The sequence below is a fragment of the Chiloscyllium punctatum genome, chromosome 32, assembly GCF_047496795.1.
Source record: "Chiloscyllium punctatum isolate Juve2018m chromosome 32, sChiPun1.3, whole genome shotgun sequence".
NCBI lineage: Eukaryota > Metazoa > Chordata > Chondrichthyes > Orectolobiformes > Hemiscylliidae > Chiloscyllium > Chiloscyllium punctatum.
In genome coordinates, this window is record NC_092770.1 from 64,453,266 (window position 1) to 64,473,236 (window position 19,971).

At 42.0% G+C, this 19,971-nt stretch overlaps 1 protein-coding gene across 4 annotated transcripts in view; it reads left to right on the forward strand.

Annotated features, from left to right (window-relative positions):
- The window catches only part of pnpla8 (patatin-like phospholipase domain containing 8), a 78,904-nt gene extending 76,330 nt beyond the window's left edge, over positions 1–2,574 (forward strand). For all 4 annotated transcript variants that reach the window (XM_072552529.1, XM_072552528.1, XM_072552531.1 and 1 more), the window contains one exon: positions 1,603–2,574. In XM_072552529.1, coding sequence (XP_072408630.1) covers positions 1,603–1,877 — 275 coding nt within the window. In that variant the 3' untranslated portion in view covers positions 1,878–2,574. The remainder of the gene's footprint in view (positions 1–1,602) is intronic.
- Positions 2,575–19,971: the final 17,397 nt, after the last annotated feature.

The following is a 19,971-nucleotide window of genomic DNA, read 5'->3' on the forward strand; positions in this document are numbered from 1 at the left end:
CCTCATCAAAGCAGAGTCCTAATGACCTGTGCTAAATCACTTCTATAACTCTTGATAACATGTTTCAGATGAAAAAATATCCTTTGCAATCAAGAAATATATCTTCCACAATTTACAATTGCTGTGATTACTTGTAGGTCATTGTAAAATGTGAGTCTTGCGTCTAACACCTAATGATTGAAATTGGGATGAGTCCATTAAAATCTGTGAGACTCATCTGTTGACTGAGTGCTGCATTGATCTGGCACACTTATGAATAAGCAATATAAACTCCTTTTCTGACATAAGAATTGAATATACCTTAATAATGGGTTTAAGGCACACTTACAATTTTTCATTTATTTTCACAAATCTATTTTCCATTGCTCATTGTTAGTTTGGTATCTATAGTAATGTTGAGAAATTGAGCTATTTACTTGGCCTGACTGCCTTAAGATCAGACCTTTAAAAAGCCAAGCTGAAGTGAATGTCACTGCTGATAATCTGCTGCTATAACTCGGCACAATTGTAACTACTTGTAAATTCTGGACTTTAGGACAGTAATTGGCTTTCATTATTTTGCATCTGTACCAAGAACAGTACTTTCACATGTACTTTGACATGTGTAATCAATTTTTAATTGAATACAGCCTCCCATCTGCTATAATCAATGCCTAGAAATGCTGTCTCTCTCTATATCCACCTGCCTCTGTGGCATCACTCACCTTTAACTCCTGCGGACTAGATCAGCTGACATTGCAATATTCAATAAATCAATACATCTGCTTGCCCATGGATTCAGATATTTTAACAGTATGTTTTAAGTGTGATATGAACAGGAAATGGTACTACAGTGGGTTAAAATTCTCTTTTACTTCTGCAAGCTTTGATCTAGACTGAGGCACTAAGAGATCCTGACAATTGCAAAGGGTTTATGTACACTTAGCATTTAGTGTTTCACACCAGTTGATGATGGATGCAGGTTCACATCTCAAAATACTGTAAACTTGAATGTCAAGGCACCTGTTAGAAATATGATTGCTGAACTATCACAGCAAGATGCTTGTAATGCTGAGGTCAGTATATGAAACTTTGATGTTGTGGTAGGCATGGCCTGGGAGACATTTATTCTAACAATGCTTGCAATGAAAAACATGTTTGCATAAAGCCTGCAGAAAAGGTAGTTTGCTCATCAAACTCATTCATCCAAAACATCGATTCTATCATCAAGTTGTATCCCTTAGTTTGAATCTAAAACTCAAACACTGGGAGGCAATACACAAAAATAACATAATTGGTCCTGTTATAATGCGTGCTTCTTCAGTGCAAATTGTCTTTAACGCGATTGAAAAATTTAGATTGTCATTTATAGCACTCAAACTTTCCTTACTTGTATTGGCTTTGTGATTCCGGCTCCATTAGTTTAAATGGTGAGGCTATTGCGCGATTTTCTTACAACGCAAGATCGCATGAGAACAGAACTGTCACATTATATCAGAACTGACTGTACAATGTTGACATCTGCCTTCAGTTTTCCCATTTATACATCGGTTTAGTGTCTCTTGTTAAATAATTCTTAAACTCTCCTAAGCAGTTTTTCTTTTTGGGAACATTTTATTTCAGAAGTTCATACCATGCTTGATGCACTTCTGCCCCCTGACACCTACTTCAGGTTCAATCCTTTCATGAGTGAGGATATAGTCCTGGATGAAAACCGGAAGGAGAAGCTGAATCAATTGCAAATGGATGGAAGCCGGTACCTGGAACGGAATGAACCGAAACTTAAAAGGGCTGCTCAGATACTTGGTCAGGAAAAGGGCATGTTTCAGAAAATGTCTGATTGGTGTAAGTTAAAAATAGACATGTATGATGGCCTCCCTCTTATTTCTAAATTGTAAAATGAAAATGTCTATTTCTCAGAATCTACTTAGTAACTATATCGGTGTAATTTCATCAGGCTGATTGAATTGATCTGTAACTACTGCAAAATTTGAGAAGCGATACTAAATTTGAGTTAATATTTGAACCACAAAAATGTTCTTTTTAAAAGAAGTACCAATGCTGCTTATTTTACAGATGTACTCAAGTTCCAATATCATCATGCTTGTAAATTGCTGCTTTCTTTTGGCTTCAGCTGAAATCGGGTGATGCTAAATACATTTCCACGGGTGCAACATGTCTGTTTTGTGCTGAGTTTTGGTTTGAATTATTTATTTTGCCAAAAATCTGCTTTTCTTTGTGCAAAACATGATTTTTATTGATGTGAAAATATCAACATCATTTTAAACATTTACGTGATCATGCTAGTTGAAGATGGAATTAATTGACTTAGCCCTCCCTCCCCAAATAAATTACTTTTGTCGTCCCATGTAATTTTCACTCAAGCGCTTCAAAATATTTCTGAGGTCAGGACTGTTTGAAAGCTGCTTAGTGATATTAATAAAGGCACCTGAACATGCTATGTTTATACAATGAATAATGTAGATATGTGTCTGTTGTTTACATATACTGTTTATCCTATTTCCTGATAACTGTAACATGCTTCTGCGTTTCCATTTTCTCTTGTATATCAATAAACCTTGTGGTTTAACACTAGTGCATAATGTTTATTTCTTTCTTCAATAGTAGTTGCACCCTTCCCAGTGTTTTTTTTTGTTTGCCTGTCCTGATGCTGGTGCCTTCCTGTTGTCAAAGATTCTGCAGTCTTCTGTACATCACCCACCTTTTCTTTAGTCACAACAGTTAGCCTTGACCTTATCTGCAGATACTTAACTGAAGGAGCTATCAGAATTTGACCCATTTTTGCAGTCGTCCATGTGATTTTTAAATTTTGTACTTTTCTTGTGCAAGTTGCTGGCAAGATCAGAAATCTTATTGAAAGCAAAATATGGATTCTAGAGACCCAAAATGAAAACGAAATGCTGGAGACACTCAGCAGGTCTGTGGAGAAACAATGTTAATGTTTCAGGATTGACTTGATCCTCCTTCAGAACCTGCACGTGATAGCAGACCTGTTCAGTTTCTCCAGCATTTTCTGTAATTAATTCAAAATCTTTATTGCCAATACTTAATTGTCGTTTAGAGGCCACCAGATTGCGATTCAGAATTGGAATTCTGGTTGGTTTCTATCTTTGTTTTCTGGAATGTTTGAGCCAGTTAGATTCAGAATGGAAATCCGCTAACAACAGATCAGCAAACATGTGCTGGGGTATTCCAGGTCTGCACCTCTCTGTTTTGGTCAGAACCTTGATCGAGAAGGCTAATGTAATTATTTTTTTTTTCAATTACATATAGGTTTCTATTATTTTTAAGTTCAAATCATTTGCAGTGACCTGAAGTACACGCTTGCTTTATATGGAGTAAATTGAAAATAAATTCCCAGAATCTTGTTAAGTGAGCATTCACTGATCCAAGAGGATAAATCGAGTAGGCCAAGATTGTCTGGAAGGATGGAATTAATTCTTATTGAAATATGTAAAATTCTTAAGGAGCTCACCAGGATAGGTGCTGAGAAAATATTATTTTGACATTAGAATCTAGAACACAGGGTCATGGTCTCTCGGTAGCCCTGGTTAAAGAATGGGCAATGTTGGGTCTACGTTCTGCCTCAGTCATGGAGTCGTATAACTGAGTCATGATCCACAGTCAGGCAGGAATTGTCTCCAGCACCTGCACTAAGAAAGTAGGTGGAACATGAGAGCTGTCAAGGATACAGGAAACATACAGTCCTGTGCCCATAAACTCTGCACCCATCAAAACTGATTGACAGTTAACTGTCAAGCTTTTTCAAAATTTTAAACCCTGCCGGTTGGCTCAGAGTGGACATGGCAAAGCAATAGTATCCTTACCTCCAAGGCAGGAAGCCTGTATTAAAATCCCACCTGCTCCAAAAGTGTCTATTATAAATTCTGTAAAGGTTGATTAGAAAATAGCTTGACTGTCATTGGTCAGGGTTTGCCATGAGAAATGAATCAACAAATGGTTGTGACCAATTTTTTTGAATTGAAAGTGGTGTAGTTGTTAGTTGGAAAGAACATAGAACCGTACAGCATTGTACAGGCCCCTTCAGCCTTTGTATTCTAAGGTCAGGCAACCTACATACCCTGCATTTTATTAGCATCCTATCAAAGTGTTGCTAAAATGTCCCTAATGGATCTGACTCTATTACCACTGCTGGCAATGCATTCCATGCACCAACCACTCTGTGTAAAGAACCTATCTCTGACATTTTCTGTAAACCTTCATCCAATCACCTTAAAATTGTGCCTCTTTGTGACATCCATTTCCGCCCTGGGAAAAGTCTCTGGCTATCCAATCTTTCTATGCCCCTCATCTTGTACACCTCCATAAAGTCACCTCTCATCCTCCTTCACTCCAATGAGAAAACCCTTGCTCCCTCAACCTTTCTTCATAAGATCTGCCTTCCAGTCTGGGCAGCATCCTGATGAATCTCCTTTGCACCTTCTCTAAAGCTTCCACATCCTTCCTATAATTAGGTGCCCAGAACTGAACACAATATTCCAACTATGGTCTAAGCAGGGCTTTATAGAACTGCAGCATAATGTTATGCCTTTTAAACTCAATCCCCCTGTTAATGAAAGCCAACACACCATATGCCTTCTTAACAACCCTATCAATTTGAATGGCAACTTTGAGGAATCTATGGGCATGGATCCCAAAATCCCTCTGTTCCTCCACACTGCCAAGAATCCAGCCTTTAACCCTGGAATCTGTATTCAAATTTGACCTTCCAAAATGAATCATATCACACTTTTCCTGGTTGAACTCCATCTGCCACTTCACAGCCCAGCTCTGCATTCTGTCAATGTCCAGTTGCAATCTTCAACAGTGTTCCACACTACCCATAAGTCCACCAACCTTTGTGTCAGCAGCAAAGTTACTAACCCGAACTTGCACTTTCTCATCCAAGTCATTTATAAAAATTGCAAAGAACACAGGTCCCAGAATAGATTCCTATGGAAAGCCACTGGTCACCGAGCTCCAGGCTGAATACCTCACATCAACTACCACCTTCTGTAATCTATGGGCCGGTCAATTCTGTATCCAGTCAGCCAAATGTCCCTGTATCCCATGCACCTTTACTTTCTGAATGACCCTCCCATGGGGAACTTTATCAAGCACCTTGCTAAAATTCATGTACACCACATCCACTGCTCTACCTTCATCAATGTATTTTGTCATGTCCTCAAAGAATTAAGTAAGGCTTGTGAGGCATGACCTGCCCCTCTCAAAGCCATGATGACTAGTTCTAATCAAATGTTGCTTTTCCAAATAATTATAAATGCTCTCTTTCAAAATCCCATCCAATAATTTGCCCACCACCAATGTAAGACTGACTGGTCTGTAATTCCCAGCGTTATCCCTATTCCCTTTCTTGAGCAAACGAATAACATTTGCCACCATCCAATCATCTGGTAGTACTCCAGTAACTGTGAGGGCGCAAAGATCATCACCAAAGGTGTAGCAATCTGTTCCCTTGCTTCCTGTAGTAACCTTAAGTATATTCTGTCTGACCCAGGGGACTTATGTATCCTCATATTTAAACTTTCCAGCACATGCTCCTTCTTAACATCAATCTGTTAGAATGTATCGGTCTGTTTCACACTATCCTCACAAACGACAAGGTCCATTTTACTAGTGAATAGTGAAGCAAAGTATTCATTAAGGACTTCCCCTAACTCTGACTGCAGACACAACTTCCATCCACTAGCCTTGATCAGCCATTCCCTCACTCTGGTCATCCTCTTGTTCCTCACGTAAGTGTTGAACACCGTGGGTTTTTCCTTAATCCTACCTGCCAAGGCTTTTTCAAGCCATTTTCTAAGTCCATTCTTCAGTTCCTTCCTGGCTGCCTTGTGACTTTCTAGAGCCCTGTCTGATCTTTGCTTCCTTCTTCCTCTTGACAAGATGTTCCACGTCTCTTGTCATCCAAGATTCCTTGCCTCCGTGGGAAAAAAACCTGTCCAGCACTCGCTGCATGTGCTCCCTAAACAACCTACGCATTTCTGTCATGCATTTCCCTGAGAATATCTATTCCCACTTTATGCTCCACAGTTCCTGCCTAATAGCAATTATAATTCCCCCTCCACCAATTAGATATTTATTCATATCATCAGCCTTTACCCCTCTCCATGACTCTAGTAAAGGTCAGGGAGTTGTGATCACTATTACTAAAATGCTCTCCCACCGAGAGATCTGACACTTGACCTGGTTCATTGCCAAGCACCAAATCCAATATGGCCTCTCCTCTAGTCAGCGGATCTATATATTGAGTCAGGAATCATTCCTGGACACACCTGACAAACTGTGCTCCATCCAAACTATTTGAAATAAGGAGTTTCCAATCAATATTAGGGAAGTTGAAGTCACCCATGACAACAACCCTGTTACCTCTCACCTTTCCAAAATCTGCCTCCCAATCTGCTCTTCTGTGTCTCTGTTGCTTTTAGAGAGTCGATAGAAAATTCCCAATAATGTGACTACTCCCTGCTGCTGACTTCCACCCATGATGACTCAGTAAACAAATCTTCCTTGATGACCTTCCATAAGGTGCTGTATAATAATATATATAGCTTCTGGTACATGCAAGTGTGTAAGCCCAACTGAGTCCACTTGCTAATCGATCAGCACTGTTCTGTAATGCAGTATAGATGTTGGTTTCCATTGATTGTCTTGTGAAATGTTCTGAAGAGTTCAAGGTAAAAAGTTTTGATGGAATATATGTCCTGAAATAAGTTGGCCCAAGTTTGTATCTGGTATTTTGCCTCTTCCAGCTGATCAAATGATTTACAGATGAGAGGGGGATGTTTACTATAATAAGCAATGCATTGCAGTTCTGCAGAACAAGCTAGGTAGACTAGACAGCTGTTTTCTAGGTAAAAACAATGACTGCAGATGCTGGAAACCAGATTCTGGATTAGTGGTGCTAGAAGAGCACAGCAGTTTAGGCAGCATCCGAGGAGCAGTAAAATCGACGTTTCGGGCAAAAGCCCTTCATCAGGAATAAAAAAAAAGCTGTTTTCTGACTGTCAGTATTTATAGGTAAATCTAGTTGATGAAAAGACAGCAAGAGCAGAATTTTGATAGCTCTGCCATGGGTGGGAAGGTTGAATTAAAACTTTTTAATTTTATCTTCTGCGAATTATCCTGTTTGTACCATCCCCTCACCAATGTAATCATAGACGCTGAACATGGATAGTTCAATGATGTTGAAAGTCGATAGGGATTACTGTCATCGACAGCTGTCTCGCAGAAAGCTAACAATGGATGGTAAGTTAAATTAACAAATGTTCCACCCTCAAAACTGCTTAGTCAGAATGTAACCTCTCTGTCCCCATCCCACCAAAGATCTAACCTGAACCACTGTTCTCACAATTCAGGAAGAGAGTAATTCAAATAATTTGCCACCAACTCCTCCTAATACTGGACTGTACCAAATAGCTTCTCTCTTTCCTGCACCCCCAAAAATTAGACTTTGCTAATTTGTCATTTGTGGTGTCTTATTGAAGACCTTTCGGATATCCCGATTTCTTAATTATACTGAATTTTCTTTGTCTCTGTCTCTGTTAGTTGTGCTTAACATTCATTTGTAATATTTTTGATTTCTAGATGTTTTACTGTTTGCCATTTTTATAGGGATTCCGATCCTGGTCTGTCTTCATTAAACTGACTAGTATGTAGTTCCTGGACCTTTCCTATTGATACAACCTTAGCCATCTGGCAGTCCTTAGACACACTTTGCCTTTTTTATATGAATTATTAAGTATGTGTATTAGTGTCTCAGTTCTCTTTTCGTCTTGATCTTTTTAAAATGCAAAGAAGTAACCTGCCAAGTTTTTATCCACTTTGAATATGAATTATTTATCTTCCGCTTTAATTTGTTTTAGTATGGTTAAATCATTTCCAATCATCTTCCAATGCCATGCTTGCTTGGTTGTCTCCCTGGTATGTACAGAAGCAAAGTAAGTACTTTATTCTTGTCTATGATTGTATCCACTCTCCCCTTCAGTGGTCCCATTGCCATTCCTGAATTCCCCTTTTCTACTTAGGCTTTGAAAGAATGTTTTGTTGTCATTTGCAATTTATTTAAACTGTTTATCTTTGCCTTCCTAATTATTTGTTTAACTTGCCTCTTCATATTCCCTCTTGCCTTCCATTTAGTGCATTGACTGAAGAGGAGAATATGTCCCTTTCCTCACCGTCAATTATTCCTTTGTTGTTGTTCATCCAGGGTGATGCATCTGTGTTTAGTTTGCTCTTGTATGTTAGCAGAATATAGTTTTGCTGCACTCTGGATGCTGTGCTGAATATTTCCCAGTGCTGTTTTGGTCCCCTTACTCGAGGAAGGATATACTAGCGTCGAAGGCTGTGCAGTGGAGTTCACCAGGTTGATTCCAGAGTGAAGGTGTTGTTACCCAATGAGGAGAGGTTGAGCTGCCTGGGACTGTACTCGCTAGAATTTAGAATGAATGAGAGGGGATCTTATAGAAACATATACAGTTATGTAAGTGATATATAAGATAGAGGTAGACAAGTTGTTTCTGCTGGTGGGTGGGACTAGGACTAGGGGACATGCCTTAAGATTAGGGGGGAATAGATTTAGGACAGAGATGAGGAGGAACTGTTTTTCCCAGAGAGTAGTGAATCTATGGAATTCTCTGCCGAAGGAAGCAGTAGAGGCAGCTTCATTAAATATATTCAAGACACAGTTGGATGGGTTTTTGCATGGTTGGGGAATTAAAGGTTATGGGGATAATACAGGTAGGAGGAGCTAAGATGATGTAAAAATCGGTCATGATCTTCATGAATGGCGAAGAAGGCTCGATGGGCCAAATGGCCTACTCCTGCTTCTATTACTATGAAACTATATATTTCTCAACCTCATTTTCCTGCCTTCTGCTCATAACTACCAATCAAGAACCTACATTTTTCTGTCTTAACTACACCCATTGACTTGGCCTCCTCAGCCCTTGTGGCAATGAGTCCCACAGATTCACCACCCTCTGGTTAAAGAAATCCTTCCTCATCTCAGTTCTAAAGGGTTGACCCTTCACTCTGAAACTGTGCCCTCGGGTCCTAGTCTCTCTGACTAGTGGAAATGTCTCCTTTTCCATGTCCACTCTCTCCAGGCCTCTCAGTATTCTAAGTTTCAATCAGATTCCATCTCGTCCTTCTAAACTCCATCGAGTACAGACTTCAACCACTCCTCTTATGACAAGCCCTTCATCCCTAGGAAACTTCTTATGGACTTCCACCGGATTTCTTTCAACACCAGCATATCCTTCCTTAGATACAGGCCCAAAACTGCTCACAATATTGAAATGCAGTCTGACAGAGCCTTATACAGCCTCAGTAATATACCTCTGCTCTTGTACTCTTGCCCTCTTGAAATGAGTGCGAACATTGTATTTGCCTTCCTAACTGTCAACAGGTTAACCTTAAGAGAATCCTGAAACTAGAACACCAAAGTCCTTTTGTACACTAGCTTTCCAAAGCCTTTCCCCATTTAGGAAATGTCTACATCTCTGTAATTCCTACCAAAGCATATAATCTCACACTTCTCCTCGTTGTATTCCATCTGCCACTTCTTTGCTCCCTCCCTAGCCTGTCCACGTGCTTCTGCAGCTTCCTCACTTCCTCAGCACTACCTATCTTTGTGTCATCAGCAATCCTAACAACAATGCCCTCAGTTCCTTTGTCAGATCATGAGTGTATAGGATGATTGGTCATCCCAACACAGATCCCTGCAGAATTCCACTAGTCCAGCAGCCATCCTGAACAAAAGCACTTCATCCCTGCCCACTGCCTTCTGCCAGTCAGCCAATCCTCTTCCCATGCCAGCACTTTGCCCCTGCCTAGCAGCCTCCTCTACAGCACCTTACCAAAGGCCTTCTCGAAAGCCAAATACATCACATTCATTGGCTCTCTTTTGTCTAACTTGCTCGTTGCCTCCTGAAAGAATTCAAGACTTGTCAAGCATGGCCTCCCCTTGATGAAGTCGCACTGAATCAGCCCTATTTTACCATGCACTCTCACATACTCCATATCTCGTCCTCAATAACCTTACCTAGGACTGAGGTCAGACTGACCAGTCGACAGTTTGCTGGCTTCTGCCTCCCTCCCTTCTTAAAAGGGGTGTTACCTTTGGCATTTTCCAGTCTCTGCCATTCCTCCCTGACTCCAGTGAATCCTGAAAGATCACCATTAATGAATCGACAATCTCCTCCCCATCTCCTTTGGGACTTTGGGGTGTGAAGCAGTTCAGATGGGGCTTACCCCATTGACACAGCTCCTTGCTGTCCCAGCACTGCTTCCAGTGTTTCACCAGCTTGTGAACCGTAATCAATTCTATTCCCAGTGAGTTTATCACATAACCTGCTCCCTTGCTCCAGCCGTTAAGTCAGTCAGCGCATTCGTCTTTGTGCCTTCGCACCTTAAATAGAAAACAAAAAGGCACATTCCCCAAATGAATGATACATGACCATCAGCCACCATTCATTTTATCCCCCAATCTCAGTGTTTTTATATCTGGTAAAGAGACATGTTCGGAGAAGGTGACAAAGTAATCAGTCTTTTTAAAATGTTCTCGTGGGTCGCTCTGAGCAATACTTGCAATTTGATCATGAATTCCTGGAGGTGCCAAGCCAAACCTGTTGGGTAAATGACCCTGGTACCAATGAAAAGAAACTCCTTTTAACAGTCTAGCCTTTCAGCCAGATGTTAGCTCACTGAGACCCTTTGCTTCAATTGCACTTGTCTTGAGACCGAATCCAGAGATTACCATCGTCAAAGTTCTGCTTTTTTAATTGTAGTTCTTAACTTTCTGTATTCACGCAAAAGGATCCCCTCCCTTTTGCTACCTGTGTTACTTGTTCCACAACAACATTTCCCCTCCTGCTACTCTTGCATCGGATAACCACCTTCAAGATATTTGAACGTGGAATCCCTGTCACTACCACATTTTTATTGTACACTTCTACCCCCTAACCCACACCTTGGCCAACCGAAGAGTGTCTTGCTTTGCATTGTGGCTATCTCCATGCTTATCTTCGTAATTAGAGTATACCTTGTATATATTGGATAGGACTAGCGCTTGCAGGACTTCCTTCTCACTTCTGCTAAGTTCCCTCTGACTAGCTCCCAGACAGTCTCATCCTTCATGTTTGGAACCTGTGCTTTTAAAACTGTTCAGGAATGTAGGAACTAATAACTGCAGATGCTGGATTCTGTGCTGAAAGCAAAAAAATGTAGGAAATCACTGCAGGTCAGACAGCATCCATGGAGAGAGAGAACAAACTAGTATTTCGAGTCTAGATGACTCTTCGAAGAGACATCTAGAGTTGAAACGTTAGCTTGCCCTCTCCATAGATGCTGCCTGATCTGCTGTGAATTCCAGCATATTTGGTTTTCAGTCAGGAATTCTTACTCCTGACTTGTCTCTATGTCTTTAATTCTCATGCCAGCTCAGTTGACTCTGAGCTGAGGAAACTGAAGGCAGAGACATCATCTGGAGATGCTGGAATCTGAACTACAACATTCTCACTGCCCACAAAATCTCAAATGATACGATACTGACACCAAGTTCACCCTGCCTTTCTAGTCTGTTTATTTCCACGTTTATTGGCAATTTGATTTAATGTTTGGTTGATCACTTTTGTCAAATTTAGAAGCACATTACTTTCTATTTACTCATCAGACGTACTCTAGCATACTCTGTGCGCTACTTTTTCGATTCTCTTTGCTTCCTGTTCTTTTTAAACAATCATTTATATTAGCTGTATTATTCTGACTATTGTTTACTAGTGTTTTCACAGTTAAGTTGCCAAGCATATGTAGTAAATAGAATACATAAATATTCAACATTTTGCAACTCAAGATTCTAGACATGTTGATTATGCAACCTCTTATGTGTTTTTTTTACTGCTTGATTACTGTCACAAGTGTCCCTTCTTAGACTGCTGTGTTACTAGCAGCCGTCCACTGATGGACTGTGTTGTCCCTAAGCCTCCTTTAAAACTGTCCTGTTTTCTTCTCTTTTCCACTCAATTTGCTGTTTGTGGGAGCTTGCTGTGTACAGATTGGTTTTGCTCCAACACAGCTGGGACTACACTTCATTGTCTTCTGTGAATTTTGAGATGTCCAGTGGAGTGAGTCAAGTGTTCTCTTACGTTTTCTAACTTGCCCTGAGCAATGCCAGCAGAATTCTACTGGTGTACATTTCAGGCAACTGGCTGTCACACCGTGAAACAATGGATATTTTTTTTTTCAAAGGAACTGGCGATTTCTTTCTGATCTTGAAAAGGGAGCTATGGACTTTGCACGCTCCCATCAACTTAACAATCAATTGTCAGCAATGACTCCAGGCTTGGTTAGCGCTGTCATCGATTCCTACATCTCACTGCTCAGCAAACCCCTGAATAGCAGTCTTAAAGAGGTAGGACAGTTTTACGTTGTTCATTCTTTGCAGCAGTAACATTTCAATGTTTTTTTCAGACCCCAGACTCGCTGTGAACGACGTCTAAGAGGATCAGTCAGCCATCATCCAAGTATAGTGTATTAACTGTGATCCAGACACACTGATTGAATTTCAGAACGGTTGAGTCGCCTGGTTCTCTTGACCTTTATTTTTGCAATAAATTCAAAGTATTTCCACTCAGCTAGTTTTCAATTTCTTCACTTCTTTAGCTCTCCACACACTGCTGTAGCCATGCATGTCTTTGTGTCTGAATAATCTACTTTTAAATTCAGGCACGTTTACTGTGTGTACCTCACACAGCATTGGTTGCATCCCAGTGTTCCACATTAATATGGTTCTTTAGCATAGTGCATATTACACCTGTGCAAACCTATATATTGCATATATGGTAGGTCCTTCATTACTGTGGAGGGGCATAGCATTTACTGATACATTTACTGCTGCCTCACAGTGCCAGGAACCTACCTTGGGCAACTGTGTGGAGTTTGCACATTGTCCCTGTCTGCGTGGGTTTCCTCCGGGTGCTCCCGTTTCCTCCCACAGTCCAAAGATGTGCAGGTTAGGTGATTTGGCTATGCTAAATTGCCCTAGTGTTAGGTGTATTAGTCAGGGGTTAATATAGGGAAAGGGAATGGGTCCGGGTGGGGTACTCTTTGGAGGGCCAGTGTGGACTTGTTGGGCTGAATGGCCGGTTTCCATGCTGTAGGGAATCTAATCTAATTATGCCTCATTGTTTGTCTGAAAGACAATGGCTGGGGAAGGGGTGACGAGAGTCAGGGAGAGGGCATAAAACATGGTGGAGAAATGGGAGTTGCTTTCTTTAAAAACTTGTGGAAATATCAAGGATATTTTATTGCAAAGTAAGAATGTTTCTGTCCCATGTTTTAGCCAAGTTGTACCCCTTTTGCTGTCAGAATTGCTGTTTATTTTCTACCATTCAGAATTTGACAAACCCAAAGCTGTGGCTAACGCATGGAGGGTGATACCTGTTGACTGCAGGATACAGGTATGTTGGGAGAATAGGCAGAAAGTGGCAAATACAACTTCATATTAAAAGATTTGGCAGAAAGGATAATGGGAGGCAAAGCTGATGTAAGATCACATTTCTAAAAAAATGCACAGGGACAGAGGGGCCTACAGTTTTCATGGCCTTGATCTTTGTAGGCAACATACCGTTCAACCGCCTTCCCTCACCTCCTCCCTTCATTCCCATTTTTACTTCCCCATCTTCACTCCCTCTGACTGCTTCCCCAATCTTCATCTCCCCCTCACTCTCCTTCCCATACTCACTCCTGCCCTCACTCCTCCCCCTCAACCCTGCCCTCACTCCTGTCCTCAGTCCCCCTCACCTTTCCCCCCACTTCCTCTTTACCGAATCCCCATTTGCCCCCACCCCTGCCCTCAGTCCCCCCCTCACTTGTGTCCTCACCCCACTCCCAAGAGCATCCTGACTCACTCCCCTCCCAATCCCCTCAGCATGCACGCACACACATGCGCACACACACACACAACTTTGTTTCAATTGTGTGCTTCTCTTTAGCACATGTGCAGTTCCTTGGCGTATGGTGCTATCAGTTATCAACGTGGTGATGAACCATTTCTTGAATGATGAGTCTGTACGGTTGCATGTGACACTGGGTGTCAGCAGACGCTGGTGTAACAAAATTACGTTGTGTTTGTCAGCCTTCCTGCACATTCCGAGCCAGTCCCCAGACTACAAAGCCCTCTAGCTCACCCTATCTGAGCATATTCAGGTCCTTTACTGTTCCTTGTCTGCCTCTTTGCTGTAATAAGCTGGTGAGTGGAAGGCTTTTACCACATTAATGAGTGAGTCACCCCCTCCCCCCACAAGTATTTTCCCAGCCTTTGTGCCTCCTCTCTCATCCTCTGAAACCCACCCCTCTACTATCCATGATGCCCAATCTCTAGCTGCCTAAAAAGCCTGTAATCTGTCTCTGGCTCCAAGGGAATACTTCATGGGGGTGGGGGCGGGGGGGAGGGGGCTACCTGCCATTTCAGAAGCAGAGGAATTGAAAACCTGAGCCAGACCCTTGCACCTCCCACTCCCCAACCCTCCAGCCCCACCTGTACAATCCAGCCCATCGATTAAATGACCCGAATGGTCCCCCTCTGCGCGGTGTTGAATTTATGGCTCTCGTCGTTCTGTTTGCTCCAATGATGGAGCCTAATTTCTCCACCCCGTCCAAGCCATAACTCACTCCAGTTACTATAGGCAGGTCTTAGAGCAACATTCAGATCTAGTAACTGACCGTGATAAATGGGCACTAACTTTGAAGACCAGTACCGGTGGCTGTGTTGCATGCTGATTTATCCCAGTCTTGTTTAAAAAGCCTCCAGTTGCGAATAACAGATTTCCTGTCAGCCGTGTAACTTTGAGGTACCATTGATTCTAAATAGATTCTGGGTCCTTCACAGCAGCCTTTGTTCCCACTGAGACTTGTGTGTGACCCTTGAGGTGGTGAGGAGACCCATGGGAACTTCATTAAATGGGACTTCAGGTTAATAAATGATTGGAAAAGAAGGGTGGCAATGAGGGTAAGTAATGGTGATCTTTAAACGTGTGAGAAAATCCGCAGGAGGCACCTGTGTGGAAGGCAGAATGATAGGATTGTGTGATCAATGTTGTTGGCACAAAGGCAAGCACTGGTTTTTGAAGCATTTCTACATGAAACTGTTGAATTAAGTGAGTTTAATGGGTCACTTTTATCCATTAACTGGCTGCTGTGTTTCTTACAGTGAGTACCATTCAGAAATATTTAATTGGCTGATGAGCAATGTGACATCCTGAGGCTATGAAATGCAGTATATCAATGCAGGTTGGCTGTTTCTGTTCAACAGAGAAAATTTATTCTTAAATATTCATTCTTGCATACCTCAGATTCTTATTTTTCTAAGTTTATACGTGCATCTGTGAAACATTCCAGTTAGTTCTTAAATGTCAGAAAAGGGCTTGTGGGGGGGGGGGGTAAGGTTGGTGGTGAGATATTAATCTCTTCCTGTGATGAGATTCAAATACATTAGTCAGTGCTAGATAAAACTGACAGGGTGAATGCAGGCTGCGTTAGAGCAAGATAAATAATGGAAAGGTATAATGCAATAAAACATTAGCACTTTTGCTTTTCCATATTTCAATTCGGGGATTTATTTAAGCACAAGAAGAAAATGAAAGTAACTAATAATACTGTCATTTTAAAAGGTGCAGACTAGTAAATTCATTAAACCATAAGTGTAAATGAAATAGACTCAAAGAGAAGAGATGGAACTGAGGGTGGATCCTGACAAACTCTGGGGAAAGTATTTTGCAATTCATTGAAGCAAAAGACTGGAAGACAGTTATTGCATTAAACTTTACTTAAGTCTGTTAGCATTTTGGAAGGTAAGAAATTGTAGGTTGTCTCGAATAAAGAATATTGGCATTTATTAGAGATTCCACACGTTTAGTTCCAGCTTGTTGTCAGTTGTCCAAAGCCAAGCGATGGCAATAATTGATCGCTGACCCTGGTTTCAGGGTTTCTGGGGCAAAGAACGAGTGAAGCCAAAGTAGCTGCTCACTGATGTGACATTAACAAATGGCCCACTGTTTGTTAATGTCACATCAGTTGCATGGTTAAAGTTAAGGGGAAGGCAGCGATTGATTAATTGAAGGAGGGCTTATGTGATGAAGTGGTATTGCTCCCACCTCTGAGTCATGAGGTCAGGTTTTTCAAGTTGCACCTCAGGATGTGATGGCCACGGAGATGTTGATGATTTTGAACAGAGAACAATACAGCACAGGAACAGGCCATGATGTTGTGCTGAACGTGATGCCAAATTAAACTAGTCCCTTCTGCCTGCTCATTGCCCCAATCTCTCCACTCCTTGCTTATCTAAAAGCCCATTAAACGCTCCTCTTTGTATCTGCCTTCAACACCACCCTTGGCTGCATATTCCAGGCATCTATCACTCTGTGTAAAAATAACGTGCCTGTCATGTCACCTTTGAACTTTCCCCGTCTCACCTTAAGTGCATGCCCCCCAGTAGTGGACATTTCAATTCTGGGTGAAAAGATTTTGACTGTCAACTCTTATCTATTTTATTTTATTTAACTCTTATTTTATAAACTAGGAGATTTGCTTTTTAAAAAGTAGGATCATTTTGTGTGAGCTGATCCCTGTAGAGACAGAATTCCACACTGTGCCATGGGCCCAAAACTTTGCTCAGGAACCTTAACCCCAGAAATTGAGCCACGTTGTAGCAATTCCCTCTATGACATTCAACCCCAGACAGAGCAGTCCCCTGTAGGGGCTGCCGTTGCACACCTTCCGGTATATGGTACTTGTCCACTGTCCAGACCGAACAACCCATTCTGCCATTGCAAGGTGGCAGGGGTCACCATGTGAAACTCTTCACATGGGAGTCCTACCATTTACTGTCCAGGAGTTGGCATGGAGCCAAACTCCCTTTTTGGGGGAGCTAGTGACAAGTTTCCACGAAGCGGTCATTAATAGTCAAGACTGTGGACCATGGAGGGGAAACATTAGATCTGACTCCTCACTTCTCTTCCATGGTTACGTCAGTGCCTGGATGTCTCCGGAGAGGGTGTCCACAGTGTCAGCTGGTACAGAAATCATTCTGCAATTGGTCAGCACTGCAGGGGCTGGAATGCATCGTCACTGCCCCAATACCTCATTGTAATTCAAATTTGCTCAGGTCCCTTTCACAATTTGACTCTTGCAAGTGTTTTGACTCATCAATTTTCTTTCACTAGTAAGACCACATTCTGTGAACAAACCTAGCGTCTGGGGGAGTGGGGGGGAATCTCTACATCCTGGTTCAAACTTCACCATTTGGCTTGGATCCTGTTAACCAGATCACACAGCAGTTACAGAGCAGAAGGAGACCATTCGGCCCATTGTGTCTGCGCTAGCCTTCAAAATGACTGTCTCACCGAGTGGCATTCTTCTACCTTGTCCGCATAAATGCTGCACATTGTCCCTTTTCAAATGACCATTTCATTCGTTTTGAATGCCTCAATTGAACCATCCTCCACCCCACTGGCAGGCACTGATCCCCCAGTGAAAGGTTTGTGGATGTTGGCTGAGGAATTGGAATGGACCAGACTGTGATACTCTCTGAAATCAAATAATATCCTATGTCCATGTAGCTGGGAAATATGGCAGACTAAATCTAATGAGAATGTCGAAAGAAAGTAAGTGTGAACTAATCTAACACATTACTGGATTCATTTGAGAAATAATGGATGAACATTGAACTTGCAGAAAGAAGAACCATAGCTGAAGGCTTGCAGGATAAGTGACAGCTAATTGAACAGTGAAGGAGTCTTTGATGAAGGTGAAAATTCAGTGCAGAGAGGGAAGAAGGTAGGCTCCTGTTGTGTTTTTTTTTCAATCTTTAGTGGTTAGCATTTGTCTTTGGTTTGCAAGCTAGGAGTTTGTAACTTGGCTATTGTATTAGTGCCCAGCTACAATAAACGTTGAGAAGTATAAACAGGTAGGAAATTATTGTGGAAAATGAAGAAATGCTGGGGATATAGATGAGTTGTACTGTGTCTATCCTCACTGTATGCATACAGACATAAGAGGGTAAACCAGGGCCTAAAAAGAATCAGGAAATTAGTGTAATTAGTATCAGTAGAGAAAACAATGGGAGAAGCTGGAGGGATTATAAAATCCAACAAATCCCCAGACTTGATGGACTACTGTTTTTAGTCAAAAGTCACACAACACCAGGTTATAGTCCAACAAGTTTATTTAAAATCACAAGGTTTCGGAGTGCTGCTCCTTCGTCAGGTGTCTTATGACTTTGTCCACCCCAGTCTAACACCAGCCTCTCCATATTGGCTACCATATTTTTTTTAGGGGTTTCAAAGAGAGAGCTTCAAAGATAATGGGTGCACTGATTAAGATTACCAAAATTGCTTTGGTTCTGGAAGTGAGCAAATGTAGCGCCATTATTTAAGAAAGCAAGGAGAGAGAAATAAACAGGGAACCACAGGCCAATTAAGCTTGACACCAGTTGTTGAAAAAGTGCTGGTATCCATTAGTAAGAAATGCGATATAAAGTCATAGTATGATCAGACAAAGTCAGCATGATTTTAGAATTAGATTCCCTACAGTGTGGAAACAGGCCCCTTTGGCCCAACAAGTCCACACCGCCTCTCCGAAGAGTATCCCACCAAACCCATTCCCCTCCATGACACTATGGGACAATTTAGCTTGGTCATTTCACCTAACTTGTACATCTTTGGATTGTAGGAGGTATCCGGAGCACCCAGAGGAAGCCCACGCAGACACGGGGAGAATGTGCAAACTCCACACAGATAGTCGCACGAGTCTGGAATCGAACCCTGGTCCCTGGCACTGTGAGGCAATAGTGCTAACCACTAAGCCACTGTGCCGCCCTAAGAGATCTGCAAAGAGATCTTTGATAAACAGTGTTTTGACAAATCTTTCTGCATTTTTTGACGATGTACCTTGTAGAGTTGATAAAGGAGAACCAGTAGAGGATATAGCAGTGTGTGACAGTTCACTGATTCTGACTTGCTGCAGAACCATACTCTTGTTTGGTGTTGTCTGGATTAGATTAGATTACTTACAGTGTGGAAACAGGCCCTTCGGCCCAACAAGTCCACACCGACCCGCCGAAGCGCAACCCACCCATACCCCTACATTTACTCCTTACCTAACACCACGGGCAATTTAGCATGGCCAATTCACCTGACCTGCACATCTTTGGACTGTGGGAGGAAACCGGAGCACCCGAAGGAAACCCACGCAGGCACAGGGAGAATGTGCAAACTCCACACACAGAGTCCCCTAAGGTGGAAATTGAACCCGGGTCTCTGGCGCTGGGAGGCAGCAGTGCTAACCACTGTGCCGCCCGTCTGGAGTTTTGGATACTGATGGTGTAGGCTTCTTCTTTCTTTTCATTGTATTGCTTGTTATGGACTAGGCCAGAACCTCTCAAAACATTTCAAGAAACTAGCCTGGACCTTTACTTTTCTAGTTTTTGAGCAGGTGTAAAATGGATATTCCAGCAGTGAGGCAGCTGCCCCAACCACTTAGTTTTAAACAAAACAGAAATTATTTGCAATATTACCAAATGAAACACAAACAAAAGAGAGCAGAATTCCAAATAGCGTAACCTATCTGAAAACCCAATGGATTAACCCAACTTAATGATGGTGTTCCAAGTACTTGCAACAATCCCCAGGAACACCCCTTGGCTCAAAAGGTAAAACCAAACACAGGGTCTTGCAGGAGAGAAGTCAGAGAGAGGGAGGGTCAGCATGGACCTACTTCTTTGGGTCCAGCATCTTCACAACCCCTGACTGCTCTCAGTGAATAGCCAGAGTGCCAAAAACCAAACCAAACCAGAGAAAAACTGAGCTGGGAGAACTGGCCACTCCCCTTGCATTCTACAAGTGGTTTTTTAAACCTTGAACACTTTTTTCCTGAGGTAGTATCTGTTAGCTA